Genomic DNA, 20,561 nt, shown 5'->3' on the forward strand with positions numbered 1-20,561 from the left:
TGCTGTGCGGCTCAGTTCCTAACAGGACACCCACAGATACTCATCCGCAGCCTGGGGACTGGGGATCCCTGTTCTTTATCATATTAGGACACTGCTTTCTAACTCTAGTTTGCTAACAGTTTTAAATACAGAGATACATTGAAAGGATACTAAATTTTATCAGACTTTTATACTGCATCTCTTGAGACACTCTCAATAGATTTTTCTGATTTTCTCATATTTAACCAACTTTGCATTCCTAGAATAAACTTTACTTTCCAATTTATTGCTCAGTTTTCCTTTTGTTTTTGAGACAGAGTCTCGCTCTGTCACCCAGGCTAGAGCGCAGTGGCACAATCTCAGCTCACTGCAACCTCCACCTCCAGGGTTCAAGCAATTCTCCTGCCTCAGCCTCCCAAGTAGCTGGGATTATAGGCATGTGCAACCATGCTGGGCTAATTTTTGTATTTTTAGTAGAGATAGGGTTTCGCCATGTTGCTCAGGCTGGTCTCGAACTACTGGCCTAAAGTAATTCACCCACCTTGACCTCCCAAAGTATTGGAATTACAGGTGTGAGCCACTGTGCCTGGCCTAGTTTTCCAATATTTTTATTAGGATTCTTGCATTTGCATTCATGAATGAGTGACTTGTGATTTTCGGTTCTACTGCCTTAGTGGAGTTTTAGTATAAAGGTTATACAGGCCTCATGTAATGATACTTGATTCTTGATAAAAATGATAGTGTAAGTACAAAGATTAACGAATGGGACCAGGACAACTGGGTCATCTAAATAGAATACCAAAAAAAGGAACAAAACTGGACCACCACTTCATACTATATACAAAAAGCAATGCCTAAGTGTAAAAAGCACAATTATAAAGCATTTACAAGAAAATATACCCTCTATAACCTAAGAAAAGGTACAGATTCCTTACTCAACTCACAAACAGTGGCAACTATAAATAAGAATGTTGCCATATGAAAACTGAGAATTTCAGATCATCAAGATATTACAAAGAGGGTGAAAAGGCAAACACGAATGAGAGAAGACTTTCACATTACATAAAACCTATCAACAGTTCAAATCCAAAATATACATATAGATTGCCTACAAATACTTGAACAAGACACAACTCAAAAGAAACCTGAGCAAAAGGCATAAACAGATATTTCACAGAAAAAGGAAATCCAAATGGCTAACAATCACATGAAAAGGTGCTCAGTTTCATTAGCAATCAAAGAAACAAAAACTAAAATTGCAATAAGATACTGCTACACAAATGCCTGGAAACATTTTTTAAAGGTGGATAATACCAACCAGAACTGTTACATAGTATAGGTATAAGATAAAATGGTATAATCACTTTGGAAAATAGTCTGGCAATATCTGGTAAATCTGAAGATATGTATACCCTAAGGACCACAGTTCTACTTGTAAGTATACACCCCCCAGATGTGTGCACCAGGGCACATGTAAAAACTGATCATAGGCCGGGCGCGGTGGCTCACGCTTGTAATCCCAGCACTTTGGGAGGCCGAGGCGGGTGGATCACGAGGTCAGGAGATCGAGACCACGGTGAAACTCCGTCTCTACTAAAAATACAAAAAATTAGCCGGGCGTGGTGGCGGGCGCCTGTAGTCCCAGCTACTCGGAGAGGCTGAGGCAGGAGAATGGGGTGAACCCGGGAGGCAGAGTTTGCAGTGAGCCGAGATCGCGCCACTGCACTCCACCCTGGGTGAAAGAGCGAGACTCCGTCCAAAAAAAAAAAAAAAAAAACAAAAAAAACTGATCATAACAAAATTGTTCATAGTAGCCCATCTGATTGAGAAAGAGCAGTGGAGGTGGGTGGGATTCTGAATTGGTGGCAAAGTTCTCTTGGCCTGGGTGATGGTTACTACATGTTTAATTTCATTTGTTATTTATGGATACTTATGCATATTAAACATGTTTATTGATGTTTTATGTACTCATTTTACATATTTCATACAAAAAGTTTTAAAGAAATGCTTATGAGTTTTTTTTTCAAAAGGATATTTAATAAAATTCTGATGAAATTGTTATAGTTGCTTGTTGCTTACCGAAACACTGATTAAGGCTTTAACAATGACAAACACTTCAAAGAAAACTGAAGGCAAGCTTCTTTTAAAAGAGAAAAATGTTCCCATTGCTCAGGGATCTAGAACTAGAAATACCATTTGACCCAGCCATCCCATTACTGGGTATATACCCAAAGGACTATAAATCATGCTGCTATAAAGACACATGCACACGTATGTTTATTGTGGCACTATTAACAATAGCAAAGAGTTGGAACCAACCCAAATGTCCAACAACGATAGACTGGATTAAGAAAATGTGGCACATATACACCATGGAATACTATGCAGCCATAAAAAATGATGAGTTCATGTCCTTTGTAGGGACATGGATGAAACTGGAAAACATCATTCTCAGTAAACTATCGCAAGGACAAAAAACCAAACACCGCATGTTCTCACTCATAGGTGGGAATTGAACAATGAGAACTCATGGACACAGGAAGGGGAACATCACACTCCGGGGACTGTTGTGGGGTGGGGGGAGGGGGGAGGGACAGCATTAGGAGATATACCTAATGCTAAATGACAAGTTCATGGGTACAGGAAATCAACATGGCACATGGATACATATGTAACAAACCTGCACATTGTGCACATGTACCCTAAAACCTAAAGTATAATTAAAAAAATATATATATCTTCAGAATGGTTATGCCGAAACAAGATCTGTGTTCTGTAAAACACCATCTGCTAGGCCTGTTTATTGTCTGCTACAAGTCATAATCCTATTTGTATCAGTAATTATTTGTTGTTCAAATATGACTATAACAAGAAAGATTATGATTTAAGGGAAAACACAGGAAAAAAGACAAAGCCTTGTAATTCCCATTAATTTTGTATTAAAACAGATATCATTGACACAGATAACCTCTTTCATGAGACTGTTAATCACCACCAGATTTTTTCCATTTGTGAAAAAAATACACAGATTTTACTTAGTTTTCTCAAGTGGCTACTCACTAAACCCTACTTCAGTATAAACCAAATGAATCTTTATCTTTGGAAACACCTACTGAAAAACTAGCATGATTCTAATGTAAAGAAGTATGACGAGGGAATAAAAAGGATATCTTTAAGTAATTCTCTTAACTAATACAATAAAAATGAAATTATCACCTTTTTCTGAGGGGAAATTTTGTTAGAACACATACTTTCCTATCTTATTTCCTATCTTAAAAATAGCAATTTAACTTTCACTTCATGATACAGGGACATCATCATGATTAATTATCCTGTACGAAGCATACAGAGATAAAAGACACAGTCCATGCACTTACGGGTATGGTCTAAGAGAGACAGAACAGTAAACAGGATTAGGGACTATGGAAGCTCAAATGATAAATCCTTATCTAAGTGACATCTGAGCTTTGCCAGGAAAGGATGCAGCATACACAAAGATGTGTACAGGTATGGGAGTAGAAGAGGGTTGTGTGTGTGCACGACTGCCTCCTGTGTGTGTGACAGAGAGAGAGAGAAGCAAATTTAAATAACTTTGAACAGTTTAGTATGACTAGAGCAACAAGAGATAGTATACAGTGACGTAGTTGGGGGATATTTAGATGTAATGCTAAGACTTATCTTCGAGTCTAGATTTTACTTAAAGATAATGAAGAGTCATTTCAGGATCTTTGGAATAAAAAACATAGGATTAAATTTTCAATCTATGTTTTCCCTATGTGATTTAGGTAAAAGATACGGTCTATGTTCTAAGGAAGAAGATGGTCTAGTGGGGAGACAGACAAGCAAACAGCATAAAGTACATGTGAGTTCATACAATGAACACCTAATCAAGTGCATTTAAAGTTAGTGATAAAACAAATTTAAAGTTCACCTAGAATATATGGATGATAGCTTATGGGGGAGAAGAAATGAATATCATAATAGATATAAATAGATACAATATATACTATTCATTTGCTTTCAGTTCAATATGTCATCGAAGTATACATATTTATTTCTCTTTTGCTCCCTAAGAACAGTGAAATGACAATAACAAAAAATGTAAGACACTGATAAATGCATGGAGATTTTGGAAGGGAATATCAAAGAGCCAAAGAATCTCATAATTTAGTGAGAAAAAAAGGGAATGAAATTATATTGGTAAACCTGTGAAGAAAGACCCAGTACTCAGTGCACACATCAGCGAGCATGACACTGGAGGTGGAGCCATTCTTCACAACACAAACCACTGGAGTCAAGAGGTTTACAAAGTGGGAGTGGTAAAGGGACTAAAACATTACTGGAGTAACTGTAAACTGACCAGTCTCCATCCTTTCTCCTCAGAGACAAAACCTATACCAGTTACCTTTATTAAAGTATCCAGTCCTTCATTCATAAATGTCAACAAAAAGCAAGAATTCTTAAACATTATGAAGCTGGGGGTAGATTTACACACATCCCATGAGAAATGAACTACCAAGAAGGTATGGGGCATACCTGGAACCATAACGGGCTATTCTTTTTTTTTTTTTTTTTTGAGACGGAGTCTCGCTCTGTCGCCCAGGCTGGAGTGCAGTGGCGCGATCTCGGCTCACTGTAAGCTCCGCCTCCCGGGTTCACCCCATTCTCCTGCCTCAGCCTCTCCGAGTAGCTGGGACTACAGGCGCCCGCCACCACGCCCGGCTAATTTTTTGTATTTTTGGTAGAGACGGGGTTTCACCGTGGTCTCGACCTCCTGACCTCGTGATTCGCCCGCCTCGGCCTCCCAAAGTGCTGGGATTACAAGCGTGAGCCACAGCGCCCGGCCCATAACGGGCTATTATTCTATGAGCTGCTCCCTCCCAAATGTATCATCTTTATTTACAAATGTGTAGCTGTGGAATTACTAACACTGAGGACATTTATTGTTTGAAATTAGCAATAACTCAGTTCTAATAAAGTGAAAAAAGAAAAACAGTCATCTGGAATCTATCAGAAACAATGGGTTTGCAGGGTTTGGTGATAATGATTTACCTGGCTTTGAATATGTAATGTCCTGAATCTTGAAAATTGATTAATTCATTCATTGAATAAGTACTTACACTGAATGCCTAGGATGTGCTGGGTCCCCTTCCTGGTAGTTGGGACACATTAATAAATGAAAAAAAGAAAAATTCCTGGTGCACCATGGGGAGCTGATATTTTAGTAAAGTTTACATTCCTATGGATTTCATCTCTGTGACCTAAGGCTTTTGAGAGTGGCAAGAAATATACCAAAATGTTGATAGTGGTCTCTGATAGTAGAATCATATGTAATTTATCCTCTTTTATGTCTTCCCAACACAAAAATATCTTCCCCCCACCCCTTCTTCCTTTTTATTTAAAATAGAGGAGAATTAATTGGGGAAATCAGTCTGGCTGCACTACAGAGAACAGATGACAGAGAGTGGTGGGAGGCAAAGACAAAGTACAAACAACTGGTCCAGTTAAGTGCAGATGCAGGTGAGAGATCTAAGAATGTAAAGTAAGGCATGAGAAACATCATGGATAGATGAGAGACACATTTGAGAAACATTAAGGATACTCAACAGGACTCTGTCTCCAACAGGTATGTTGGGTAAAGGGGAAGAAAATGTCAAGTATGAATCCCAGGTTTACAACTCGGAAAAAATGAGTGAATGCAGCAGGTCTGTTTTGTTTTACTCAGTTCTTGCTTAGATCTCTATAGCCATGGCAATGATTCTTGATCAAACTCTAAGAACAAGAACTCCTAGATCACTCACATGATTGCAGAATAATGATGTTACTCTATTTACCTGAACCAGTAGGTTTAGATGAAGCAGGTTGACAACATGTTTAAAGTAAACATGAAGATTCATCATGCACACTTGTTACCTGGTTTGGGTATATACCATGGCTGGTCACATGGTGGAAATATGCCCACTTGACCAGCTAGCTTTGAGAACTGCAGTCTCTAAGACTCATGCAAATTTCCTTGGGTAGAGACATCTCACATGTGCCTCTGAGGTATGAAGGTGGGGAGGAAAGAATGTCTTGTGTAACTCTAGTGGAAAAAGTGAGAGAGATACCTTGGAAGTCTGCCTGTGACCTCTTTGCCTATGGGCATATTTTTCCTGCTGTTTCTGCACTATACCCTTTTCTGTAATCCTAGCTGTCAGTACAGCTTTATACTGAATTGTGTGAGTTCTTCCAGTAAATCACTGAACTAGTGGGTGGTCATGGAATGTACCCCATAAAGACAGAAACACTAGGGTGAATCAGAAATTAAGGGGATTTCAGGGTATACTAGGAAGGGAAATAAATTTAATTTCCCTGTAAGGTGTCTTGATGACCTTCATGACCTTCACCAGAGTTCTATGGCTTTTGAAGAACAAATTTTTTTTTAAACCATTTTAGCCTCATCAGTGGTTCAAATTTCTCTTTGGCTTTAATTCATGTTTCTGTTATTTCTATTAAATTTAGAAACAAAATATGAAGTAGCATCCCCTATTTCAAGAATTTTTGCTGGTTTATTTTGTAATCCGTTTCGAAAATACACACACACACACACCCCACCACCATCCACCGTCTTTAAAATCATTACCTTGAGATACTTTACTTCTATTCAAAAACCTTAACTAAGCATCTACTATGTGTATCAGACACTTTGTTAGGTGTTAGGGATGAAGATAAAGCTCTTGTCCTCATGTCTAGAGAAGGACACCTACATAAACATGACAATAAATCAAAATATGCTCTAGACTTTTCTTCATGTTTCCTTTCTAACAGTATTCTAGACACAGGCAATATAAAAAATTGCATCTTTCATGTCAAACTGAGATTGAGTGTACTGCATTATGGCCATATGATGGATCAACCTTCTCCTAAAAACTCTTCTGCAGTAACATCTGAAAGTCTGAATAATGAGCTATTCCAGAGCTGTGTCAATGAGAAACCAAAGGCACCCAGAATAATGGTAAAAATATTAAACAGATGCTACCTGTGCTTCAAGTATGATAGCAAAAATAAGAAACAATTTCTCATTCTCTTCTATATGTCACTTTGAGACCTATTCGCCCTTACTAACATAACATCTCAGAAAATCTATATTGTTTTATTCATGTCTGCAACCTCAGAAGAGCCAGCCTAATCTTCTTAAAACCTGATATACTGTCAGTTTACAGTAACAGCCAAAATGTATCCTATTCTAAACTCATTTCTTTAGAAATGCTAGATCATCTTTTTAAATAAAAAAGAGATAAAAATTGTTAGTAAAGGTATTTATTTTTTTTTTTGGTAGAGACAGGTCTATCTTGCCCAGGTTGGTCTTGAACTCCTGGTCTCAAGGGATCCTTCTACCTCAGCCTCCCAAAGTGCTGGGATTACAAGTGTTTAAGCCACCATGCCTAGCCAAAAATTATTTTAAACATAATCCAAGAATTGTTAAGTTGCATGTGTTTGAAGGAATAAAAGACTGTGTATTTAAAAAATACCTATCTTTTAGAATTTAAAGTGCCTTTTATAGATGTAGGCTTGTGGAGTTTAACAGAAGACATTCTGCTGTATACAGACTTCTGACCGAGAAAAGGGCCTCAGAAGGGATAAGGACAACTTAGAGCCTGCTAACCAGAAGAGCTGTTTTTGTTGACTGACGTTATAGAAAGCTCCAATATGCAAGAATAGACAAGTATCAGAGAAGTTAAGAACAGAGTTTAAGAGAGGCAAGTGAGTACAGAGTATGACTAAAGCTTGAAGCTTTATGGTATAAGTGAATAGAGATGTGAAATAGAAAGAAGACAAAAAAGTGAGTCACAGTTTGACAAGATAGCTGCAATAAATGTCCATTTTAGAAACATAACCACCCAACCGTAAAATATTATTTGAGGCATTGATGCCAAGCCAAACATATGACCACTACTAATAATTAACATGATTATCATTACTGCTAACATTTAGTAAGCAGTTACAGGGCCAGCCATTTTGCAAAGCATCATAATGGATACAATTCCTGTAACAATCTTATGAGATAAGACTCTATCAACCTCATTTTATAAATGAAGAAATCAGGGCTAAAGGGGTTGTAGTGAAAGAAAAATTAGAACTCAAGTCATGTCTGGATGCTGAGATGAGCATGCTATGCGGCCTCCTCAATTGGTTAGAATAATGAGTCAGTAAACTGCAGGGATATTAACAATTAACTGTTTCTTACATATTCTTTCAGAAGTACATTCACAGAGGAATAGAAGGCATTTCACTCCAAATTTTAAAATTTCAAATGGAAGACAAAGGAGAGACACATATGAAAATGAGAACACTATAAAAATAACTACCTTTTCACAATATAAAAAAGGCAAAGAACATTTCTGAAGAAACAGTACAATGTTGGCGTATCCAAAACAAAAAGGCCTGCCTCAGGCACATGCCACCATGCCCAGCCTCTTAATCTCCTATAATAGGTATAAACAATCTACATCAAAGGAGATTCAGTTATACCTGCACCAAAGGAGATTCAATAGAAAAAACTAAATTAATGTTAGCAATTTTATTATTAAATTGGGATATCTAAAGATTGAGTGCTAAGTCATTTTCAATAAATGTTCTCATGCACTAACACTCAAATGTATTAGGACACTTTTACTGATATACACATAAGTTTTACTTTAAAATACTCCAACAAAAACAAAAACAAAACAAAAAAGGTGGGAGGGAAATGTATAAAAAAAATCGTGGCCGGGCGCGGTGGCTCACACCTGTAATCCCAGCACTCTGGGAGGCCGAGGCAGGCGGATCACGAGGTCAGGAGATCAAGATCATCCTGGCTAACACGGTGAAACCCCGTCTCTACTAAAAAAAAAAAAAAAAAAATACAAAAAATTAGCCGGGCGAGGTGGCAGGCGCCTGTAGTCTCAGCTACGCGGGAGGCTGAGGTAGAAGAATGGCGTGAACCCTGGATGGCAGAGCCTGCAGTGAGCTGAGATCATGCCACTGCACTCCGGCCTGGGTGATAGAGCGAGACTCCATCTCAAAAAAAAAAAAAAAGAGTACAAATTGATAAATGTAGACGCAGGTGATAGGCACACAGGAATTCTACCATTCTACTGTCATGTACGGCTGAAAATTTCAAAAATCCTTTTAAGGAATTCTCTGATACTTCAAAGCAAAGGTGGGGGGTTCAGACTACATAACTGTTCAACAGTTTTGCAAACAGATTTTTAAAAATTCATACTTTTGCAAAATGTATCTGGTGAGCAAATGCTTCCCTCTGCTCTGATGACCATGACTCTAGTAATGATTGGCAAAAATAATGTCTATAATGAATCTTAAACATGGCCATCTAGCATGAGGTAAGACAAAAAGGTCTAAACAAGTATCACTGGTTCTTGATAATAACAACTATAGCCTTTGATAGTTTCCATCTGAAAAGAAAACTAGGAATTGAGTGACAAAGTATTCAAGAAGCAACTAGAGTACAAGCCTGGTCATTAGTACTAAAAACTGTGAGATAATAATAAGTCTGCTTCTTTAGTCCTTCAAATACATCTACTTGTTCAATTTCCACACTGTACAAAGGGGGAAAAGAACATATGCAGGAGCTCTATAGGTAATTAGAAAAAAACAAGTCTTATGTGGATACAATTTGTTTTGTTAAAAATCCATTATCACAAAGTCACAATACATGGCTGTTCCCTCTGAATCAACTGTGAACGTGCTGTATAATAAAACCTTTCCTCACTAAGCTTCTAGGTATATGCTCTCATGTGCAATGTTTTAAAATTATTTTTTAAATGTGATTATTTTTTGCAAAAGCCTATTTATAGTAAATATGTGCTCTATGCAAAATGTTCACTTAGCTAAATTGGTACTTTAACTGAATATAAACTTAAGTTTTAGTCATTTTGTTACACTCCATGCTTAGTAGTAATCTTTGTCACAAATGCTATTTCTCTGACTGCTAACATTACAGCAAGAAAATAATTATTTGCAGTAGCGAAACTGATTTTGATTTCCTCAGTGCACTTCTTTTTTTTTTTTTTTTTTTTGAGACGGAGTCTCGCTCTTTCACCCAGGCTGGAGTGCAGTGGCACGATCTTGGCTCACTGCAAGCTCTGCCTCCCGGGTTTACGCCATTCTCCTGCCTCAGCCTCTCCGAGTAGCTGGGACTACAGGCGCCCGCCACCACGCCCGGCTAATTTTTTTGTATTTTTAGTAGAGAGGGGGTTTCACCGTGGTCTCGATCTCCTGACCTCGTGGTCCACCCACCTCGGCCTCCCAAAGTGCTAGGATTACAAGCATGAGCCACCGCGCCCAGCCTCCTCAGTGCACTTCTTATCTATGCTTCCTTCCTATAACTACATCTGACACTCAAGCAAAGATTCTAGATATACTTTGGAGCTAGCAGGAAATCTTATAAAAATGACACTTTACAAGATTGAGAGAATAAACATTGGTAAGCATAAAATATTTGACACAGCAAAGACTAGTTTGACATTATCTGCTTCCTACTTCACTACATTAAAATTAGTGTTCGAGATTCAAAAATTTGGCTGACAAAATGATCAGACTCCCTGTCCAAAAATACATCCAGAAAAGACTGAAGACAAGTACTTTGAGTCAATGATTACAGACAGAGGATCCTTATCCAAATAAGTCACATGTCTCTACCTATTCTATCCTAAGAAACTGACAAAGCTCAAATTTTGGGTCTTAGGTATCTTGAACCCTAATAATTTTAATGAAAAGCTATTATGCTGGATTGCTGGGTTTAAATCTCATTATTACTATATAAAAGTCTTGTTAAAATACTTTCAGTTATGTGCTTACCTAGCTGAGTTAACTTTAAGTTATATCAAAAACTTTAAGTTATATCGAATCCTGTAAGTACTGTTAAAGAGACATTCTGTTAGTTCTGGCTTTAAAAGTGAAAGATCTAAAGATGAGATGGGAGGAGCAATTTATTGTATTTGAGTACATGGAAAATTTACACTCCTTTGTGACTGCAGATGGCACTTGCTGAATCAGGGACATATTTCTTTCACACTTCTATTTTTGCCCACTGATGTAGAAGATGCTATCTTAACAGAAAAAATACTAATAGATGCAAATTGACACCCATCTTTTGATTAAAAGTTAAGTTGGTAGCTTTCCTGGAGACTTTAAAAACAAAGACTATTAATCCCAAACTATTCCGGGCTCTGCGCCAGTGACAAATATACTTTAGAAGGTCTTCTAACTAATAAAAATATTTAGGATTATGTAGGCAGAAAAAATATTGTTCTTAAATCTGGATAGAATTACTGTGAATATCTTTAAATAATATTTTTAAATATTTTCAAGGTTTTTAATACTGGTATTAAATTATAAGATTTACACAGACTACCTGACCATTTATTTTGAAAAATCATAATTTTTTTAAGCAATTGTTTTTGCTGGGAGCTCATCAATATACCAGAAACACATTTAATTCCAGTGTCTTGTTCCTCCAAAACTGTAACTCTAGATCAAAAGTAATATATCACAAAGTGTTTAGATGACCGCAAAGAAAAAAGGACTGAAAATTAATTTCCCTCTAGCAATAATTTGTCAGAAAACATTTTCCTCATTAAGTAATCGAATGTTAAATGTGTATGTCAGAAACATTTTAAATATTTTACTAAGAAGCTTGGACACTGTATACCCTAGCACGAAATATTAATATTATAAATGATGAATTTTAGGTATAATCATTATATAAACATGTTTCTACAAAGACAATGGAAATCAGGACTTCTGTAAAATAAAATGAAACAATGTATTATAATTCCTTTCCATTTCTTTCATAGAGTTAAGAAATTAAAATGAGAGCACATCCAGTCCCATTTTATAGTAAAAAAAAAAATGACTAACTCATAAATGTACTAGAAATTCTAGTAGAAATAGCTTTCATAAGACTAGAAATTCTAGTAGAAATAGATCATAATTTTACTATCAGCAATAAAATTTTGAGAATTCTTCTAAAACAATCTCTTCTTTGGGACAGTGGTTCTCATATTTGTTTGGATGGCAATGAATAAGCAATTGAGGGTACTCTCTATGGAACCCCCAAAATGATCATGTTGTACTTAATCGTATCATAAGAACTAGAAAAAGCTTGACTAGATATCTATCTATATATGTGTATGTGTAACTCTATAATTGCAATTGCAACGTGTGTGTGTGTGTGTGTGTATTCCAATACAAAAATCACAACCACAAACCATTATCTATGAAAAACCTAAACAAGTTCAGGGCAATTTTTCCATTAACACCGATTTGGTATTTGTTAATAATAACCACAGCTAACGCTCCAAATATTTAACATGTGGCGGGCAATAGGCCAAACTGATTTATATGTATATCTTACTTATAACTTACGCATCTCAAAATATTTACTATGTGCTGGGCAACAGGCCAAACTGATTTATATATACGTATTATTTATAACTTATGCATCTTACTTACAACCACAAAAGACAGCCATTGTAAGTTTCGTCTGACAGTGAAACAACTGAGATTTCTAACACGTTAGATGTACTTTAACATAAGTTCCAAGTACTAGTTAAATGGTAGAGTGAGGACTCCATCCCAAGCTTGATTCAAATTTGTTCTTCTAACCACAACACTATCCTTCTAGTTACAAAATAAAATCTAAACAAATTTAAATATTTTATATAATCATATTTAAAATTTTAAACTAATCAGAAAAGACCAACATTAATCAAATTTTTTAAATTTTTTTTGGAGAAAGTGTCTTGCTCTGTCACCCAGGCTGGAGTGCAGTGGCACGATCACGGCTCACTGCAGCCTCCACCTCCCCAGGTCAATCAATCCTCCTGCCTCAGTCTCCCAAGTAGGTGGAATTACAGGCATGCACCACCATGCCTGGCTAATTTTGTATAGAGGACAGAGTCTCACTATTTTGCCTAGGCTGGCCTTGAACTCCTGGGCTCAAGCAATCCTTTCACCTCAGCCTCCCAAAGTGCTGGGATTACAGACATGAGCCACCATGCCTGGCCAACATTAACCAATCTTAAGAATGGAACAGCAGTGTAAGTTGAAGAATCACTTAAAAGTTGCTATGAGAAGCCTCCTATTAATTACGTATTCTGGAAATGACTCCTAAGTTCCAAATGTAAAGTGCTTTTGTTAAGCACATAGGTAGAGAAATTCAGCTGTGTCAGCTGGATTTCAAATAAAGGCCTTCTCACTAGGGTATAAGCCAACTGTAAAACCAATCAACCCAGCTAAATACTCAAAAGACAGAGATTTTTAGAGAATAAAAGTTTTATGGGGTAATAAACTAAATCCACTCTGCCTTGTTTTTAGCAACTTTGGAATTTACTTAATTTGAAGGAGGTGCATGGACTAGTGTTGTTACAAAAGAAAAAGACAAATAACTCTTACTCTTTAGTATAACTGGTATTTGCTAAACAAAATATTACTAATATATAATAAATATATTAGTAAGTAGGGAGTCCTCTGTCAGTATTACTCTAAGTATCAATAGTTTTTAATTTTGTATTATTAAAATTGGCATATTTATAGCCATAGTCAGAAAGCCAGAAAACAATATAAAAATAATTCTCATCAATGAGAACTGTGAAAAGATTATTCAGCAGCATAGCTCAAATGTGTCTAGCTCAATTCAACTTAAAAATCTTATTATTCTGGAGTGAATTTTTACTAAAAGACAAATGTCTTTAGTCTGCCTTAGATAGCTACTAAAGACAAGAAAATCTGTTAAATAATCATTAAATTTTAAAATAATCTTAAATGAAGTCTTAAAATATATGTACCTTATAATATCCATTGCCTGGTAAACTATTTCAGATTGATCAACTCCAAGAACCTTCTTCGCCCCAGCTTTAGCAGCAAACATAGAGAGAATTCCAGTTCCACACCCAACATCCAAAACTACCTGAGGTAATTAAGAAAAAAAAAAAAGATGTTATCAAAAAGGTCTCTATATTAAATTCTATTCACATATTATGATGTTTCTGGCTAGGAAAAGATCACAATAAAAATTTTAAACTGGCCAGGCGCGGTGGCTCACACCTGTAATCCCAGCACTTTGGGAGGCCGAAGCGGGCAGATCACCTGAGGTTGGGAGTTTGAGACCAGCCTGACCAACATGGAGAAACCCTGCCTCTACCAAACATACAAAATTAGCTGGGTGTGGTGGTGCATGCCTGTAATCCCAGCTACTCGGGAGGCTGAGGCAGGAGAATCTCTTAAACCTGGGAGGTGGAGGTTGCAGTGAGCCAAGATCACGCCATTGCACTCCAGCCTGGGCAACAAGAGAGAAACTCCATCTCAAAAAAAGAAAAAAAATTTAAACTTTACTAAGCAATAAGGTAATTTCTATCTGGGAAAACTGAAGATATCATTACTATGAGTTGTTTTAAATTAATAACAGTATAGTTGGCCATAGTCTGTTGTAATTAGATGCAACAATGCTAAATTTAAGAGATTTTATATAAAAAATTATTTCCATAGATTTAAGAGAGAATTGTTTTTAACTTCCCTATTGTATGTATATTCTATTTTAGGTTCAGTAATTCTACATTTTAACAGAAATAAATTTCTTCAAGTTTGAGTGGCAGGAATTAACTTAAGCAGGATGGCTTGACCCAATACCATTTTAAAAGGGTTATAAAGCAATCAAGGATACAGAATATCACTACATCCTTCCCACCTCCAAAATTAAATATTCAGCCCATTTTAACAATAAAGTGCAATAAAAACAAGTTAGCTGTCAAAATTCAGTAACTTGAGAGTTTAGGTTGCAAAAATGATAATTCTTGGCGAAAGAAAAGTATTTATTAGAACCAAAAGTTTAAGATGCCATCGGGGGTGAGCAGGGAGCAATTATTTAAATCAAGAATTTAATATGGTTTTCCCTGGAATGGTATAATGAAGCCTGCTTAGTTCATAGTAAAAACAAAAACAAGTCACCAAGGAAACACATTTAGCAAAATCCTTGTAGGTACACTACTCTGTGAAATTACTGAAAACTAGTGCTTTAAATCTTTCACTATCAATGGCCTAAAAATCATATATATTTGTCCCAAAATAGGAAGTCATTTCAGTGCCCTCATACTGTAAGTATTCACTAAGCATTACTAAGTACCAGGAATTGATTTCAGTGATGGGGTACAGCAACAAACAAGACCAAATCCCTGTCTTAATGGCACATACAATCTTGTGAGAGAGACAATGAATAAACAAAGAATATAAAATAAGGTCAGGTAGTAAGAAAAATCAAGCAGAATAGAGGTTAGAGCAGGGGAGAGGAGATACACTCTTTCTTTTACCATTCTAGATAGGTCTGAGAATACCTCTCTGATACATGTGAGCAGAGAACTGAATAAAGGAGGGTGTCATGCAAAGATCTAGGAGATGAGCATTTCAGTCAGGAGGATATTAAATGCAAGGCACAACATTCCAGGCAAAGCCAAGATGGCCAGTGTGGCTGAACTGGGTTCAGAAAGAGGTCACTTGGAGGTGAAGTCAGGGGTCAGATCACAGAGTGCCTTGGATTTGACTCTAAGTAATGAGAAACTATCCTAAGAAAAATAAAACTAGAATTAAGAATCGATGATACTGTACACCAATGTTTTTTTTCTCACTAGGCAATAGAATATGGTTTAACCATCAGGTACATTTCCTATGCTTTAAGAAAAATTTTATGCATATTACAATTCAATACATGTTTTTCCTTCTTTTACACAAATGACAGCATATTATACCCACTGTGCTACATATTGCTTTTTTTTTTAACATAACAATATAATTTTGAGATCTCTCCATATCAATTTATAGAGCTCCTTTCTTTTATATAGCTGTACAGGATTCCATACTATGGCTGTATCACAATCCAGTTCTCTACTGATGAACATTTTAGGTGTTCCTGAAATCTTACTAGGGCAATAAATGCTGTAAATAACCTCATATCAAAGCCCATTCCCATGAATTAGTAAGTCTAAAGAATATATTCCTAGAAGTGAAAACACTGGGTCAAAGAGTATATATCTGTAATTCTGCTAGACATGACCAAATTGATCTCATAGGGCAATTCTGCTAACACTCCAGTAAGCAATGTATTAGTATCAATTTTCTCACAGGTCAGACTAGCCTATGGGACATATAATCAAACTTTTGGATGTCTACCCATCTGGCAATCACAAAATAATGATATGTTGATCTAGTTTTAATATGCATTTCTCTTAGGAGATTTAGCATCATTCCACGTATCGTAGAGCCATCTATAATTTTATGTGAATTACTGATTTACATCTTCTCTCCATTTTTCCACTCAGTTGCTAGTCCTTTTCTTATTAATCTGTCTTAGCAGATAAGAGTTCTTTGTAAATTAAGATTAGCCCTCTATAATATGACATGCCATGTTTTCTCACAGCATGTATTTTTGTCTTTTGATTCTACTTAGTGATTTTTGCTACACAGGAATTCTTTACCTACAACTAAACTTATTAATCTTTTCTATAATGTCTTCTGGACTTTGATCATAATTATATAGGCCTTCCCCAGTCTATCCCATTTCACTGCATTTCATCTTTACACATTTCCTTCTAGTACATTCACGGTTTCATTAACATAGTTTGTTTTTAAACCATGGTATACACGACAAGGCATGGTCCAACGTTTTGTTCAAATGGCTGGCCACTTGTCCCAATATCAATTATTAAAGTTTCCCCCACTGATTTGATATGTGACCTTTAACATTCATTTAAGTATTTGTGTATATTTGCATTAAGAAGTGGATTTTAAATCTGTTCTGTTAATCTATATATTCATGTGCCAGGAATTATTTTAGTTACTGAAGCTTTATAAAATGATTTAATATCTAGTAAGTCTGGTTCACACTCACTGCAAATATTTCTCCACAATGTTTCTGGAAAACTTTTTATATTTATTTTTCCATATAAACAAGAGAATTGGTTTGTCTAGGTTTAAAAGTCTTAGCATTTTTATGAGAACTGAGCTAAAATTTAGGGAAAACAATTTTGAGTTTTCCTATTTCAGAACCTGGTATGACTTTCAATTTGTTTAAATTGCCTATTAGGTACTTTAGTTGTTGTTTTAAAAAAAATCTTTTTTTATGTAAGTCCTGCATGTTTCTAGTTGTTTACTCCTCTGCATTGTATCTTTTGTATTACTATCGTTAAGTGGAGTTTTCCTTCTATTATATCTTTATTTTTGAGATAAGAGTCTCCGTCTGTTGCCCAGGCTGGAGTGCAGTGGCACAATCTCAGTTCAATGCAACCTCCACCTCGCAGGTTTAAGTGATTCTCCTGCCTCAGCCTCCCGAGTAGCTGGGATTATAGGCACCCACTACCATGCCTGGCTAATTTTTGTATTTTTAGTAGAGACGGGTTTCACCATGTTGGCCAGGCTGGTCTGAAACTCCTGACCTCAAGTGGTCTGCCCACCTTGGCCTCCCAAAGTGCTGGGATTACAGGCAGGAGTCACCATGCCCGGCTCTTTCCATTATGTATTGAAAATATAATTTATTAGTATTGACTCCAGAAGAGAGATAATCTAAACATCCTGATATCCACTGAAGAAATAAAGTTGTTGAAAGGCTACTACTTTGTGCTTCCTATCCTATGCCCAGATGGTTTCAGTGGGAATTTGACTGTTCTTGAACACATGGCCTGTCTGGGTGAGTCAGTACATTTTAACATAATTACTTTTATAAACATGAAGAATTTTACTTTAACATGCAATCTATATACATCACTGCAAACAAAAAGAATTTTTTAAAAGTTCCAAATAAAATGTAGCAACAAAAATAGCAAGAAAACAGTATACTACATAGTATATATGTATCTAGTACAGTTATAGCACCTCAACTTGAAATATTGTATGGCAGAAAATGAAAAAATAGAAAAATATATACAATGGAACAGTATATAATAAGTTTCCAGAAACTCTCATTAAAATAAAACATTTACAAAACTAAAAAATGAAAAATAAAAGATATGTGTGGAATTTAGAAGTTTGCTGAAAGTGCTTTGGTGATACTGTCTGGGAAGATCAACACTCCCTTGCTGTGTACCAAAGACAAGCTGGCAGCACAACTGGTGACACCATACATGGTATATACCCTTCATGACCTAGGGAGTCTAGTGCTAACAAATTACCTTATAATTGTGCTCTCATATGTATAAAAAATATTTTTAATATTTTATATGAAGCATTGTTTCTAATATAAAAACGGAAACAACTTACGGACATTCTTACATTGGATATAGGAACCATAAAAAGAATATTAATGAAAAGATGCTCAAAATCACTAATCATTAGAAAAATGCAAATCAATATAAATATCACCTCATACCAACTAGGATAGCTATTATCAAAAAACTAGAAAACAACAAGTATTGCTAAGGATATGGAAAAATTGGAACCCTTGTGCACTGCTGGTGGGAATACAAAATGGTACACCCACTGTGAAAAACAGCACATGATTCCTCAAGGATTTAAAAATGGAATTACCATATGACTCAGCAATTTCATCTCTGGGTATTCTTTTGTATACCCAAAAGAATTAAAAGCAGGGCCTCTAAGAGATATCTGTATACCTATGTTAATAGCAGTAATATTCACAACAGCTTTAATATAGAAGTAACCCAAATATCCATAGACAGATGAATGAATGGATAAGCAAAATGTCGTGCATACATACAATGGATTATTGAGCCTTAAAAATGAAAAAAATTCTGACATTCTCTATAACAAGGTCAAATCTTGAGGACATTATGCTAAGTGCAATAAGCCGGTTACAAAAGGAAATACAGTCAGCCCTTTGTATCCCTGGGTTCTCCATCCAGGGAGTCAACCAACTGCTAATCAAAAACATTTGGGAAAAAAAATTGCATCTGTACTGAACATGAAGTCTTCTTTCTCTTGTCACGGTTCCCTAAACAATACAGTATAACAACTATTTATATAGCACTTATATTGTATTAGGTATTATAAATAATCTGGAGATGATTTAAAGTACACAGGAAGATATGCGCGGTTTATATACAAACACTACATCATTTTATATCCGGTAAATGAGCATTTGTGGATGCTGGTATCCACAGAGGGTCCTGGAACCAATCCCTCACAGATACTGAAGGGAAGACTGTACTGTAAGATTCCACTTATATGATGTAGATGAGCAGTCAAAATCATAGAGACAGAAAGTAGAACAGTGATTGCCAGGGGCTGGGAGGAAGGGAGAATGGGGAATTACCATTTAATGAGAATAGTTCCAGTTTTACAAGATGAAGAGTTCTGGAGATGGAGGTGGTGATGGCTGCATGACATTATAAATGTATTTAATACCACTTACCTATACACTTAAGGATGGCTAAGATGGCAAATTTTATATCATGTTTATTTACCATAAGAAAAAACATGGGGATAAAAAGATAATAAGGAATTCTCCAAGAAAAGTTGCTGAGTGAAGAAAGTATAGAAGGATATGTTTAGTATACTCCAATAAGAGTTATGTGTTTTTTTGTAAGACCATCCATATTTACATTCAGATATAATGTATATACAAATGCATATATGTGTATGTGTATGAAATCCTTATTTAATCCTCATTTTACAAATGAAGAATGTGAGCTTCAGAGAGGCAAAGAAATAGGTCCAGGGTCACATAGCTGGTAAACTGTAGGGCCTGCATTCAAACACAGGTTAACCTTCTTCTAAAGCCTATATTTTTAATTGTATATTACTTATTTATTACATCTAGCTTAGAATTAGGTGATCAGGCAGATAAGCTAAACTTTGATAGAATCAAAGAGGTAGAAATAGAATGAACATTATTTTATAAAATGATGAGGAAATTTGATTCATTTTTTTCTTAAAAAACTGAATGAATTGTAACTGTAGATAATAATCACAAGCATAAAGAAGGCACCTAACTGGGAATTTCTTCAATAAACTACAAACAGAAATTAATTATGAGTGGGTGAGAACACGATTAAATACCACCCAAAGTTAAATTAATCTGAGAAACCATATGGCCTCCACAGGAGCTTTGTGAATTGAAATAATATTAAGAAAAGAAGGAAGAAAAGGAAGCTGGGAAGGGTTGGAGAGAGAAGGGAAGGAAAAAAGGAAGGAAAACGTTTTTAATATAAATATTTAATATCTTGATGATTAATCTTATGATTACTAATACTTGAGCTTTTTCAGTATTTACTTACCTATTATAAGACAAGTCCATTCAGAAGCATACTGAAGGAACATTCTAACTTACTTTCTTAACAAGCTCCTCTGGTATTCCTATCACCAAGTATTAATAGAAGATGGCTAAAAGAAAGACAATGATAATGCTCTCACCATAACAAAACCCACAGAATTTTAGAACCAGAAGGAATTTTTACAATCACCTTACATGTTAGGCCCAAAGAGATTCACCACTTGCCCAAAAGTATATAACTGGTTCCAGACTAGCCAGGATTAGTGATCCTCATGTTTCATCTCTATATAATATATTAAGGAAAAAAATAAAATAAAAATCTGGG

The 20,561-nt window shown here is 35.8% G+C and overlaps 1 protein-coding gene across 2 annotated transcripts in view; it reads right to left on the minus strand.

Annotated features, from left to right (window-relative positions):
- PRMT3 (protein arginine methyltransferase 3) overlaps positions 1 to 20,561 on the minus strand; it is a 127,650-nt gene that overhangs the window by 89,660 nt on the left and 17,429 nt on the right. For both annotated transcript variants that reach the window (XM_032166407.2, XM_058446547.1), the window contains one exon: positions 13,809 to 13,930. In XM_032166407.2, the coding sequence (XP_032022298.1) occupies positions 13,809 to 13,930 (122 nt within the window). The remainder of the gene's footprint in view (positions 1 to 13,808; positions 13,931 to 20,561) is intronic.

Source organism: Hylobates moloch, unplaced genomic scaffold (genome assembly GCF_009828535.3).
Source record: "Hylobates moloch isolate HMO894 unplaced genomic scaffold, HMol_V3 SCAFFOLD_11, whole genome shotgun sequence".
Taxonomy (NCBI): Eukaryota; Metazoa; Chordata; class Mammalia; order Primates; family Hylobatidae; genus Hylobates; species Hylobates moloch.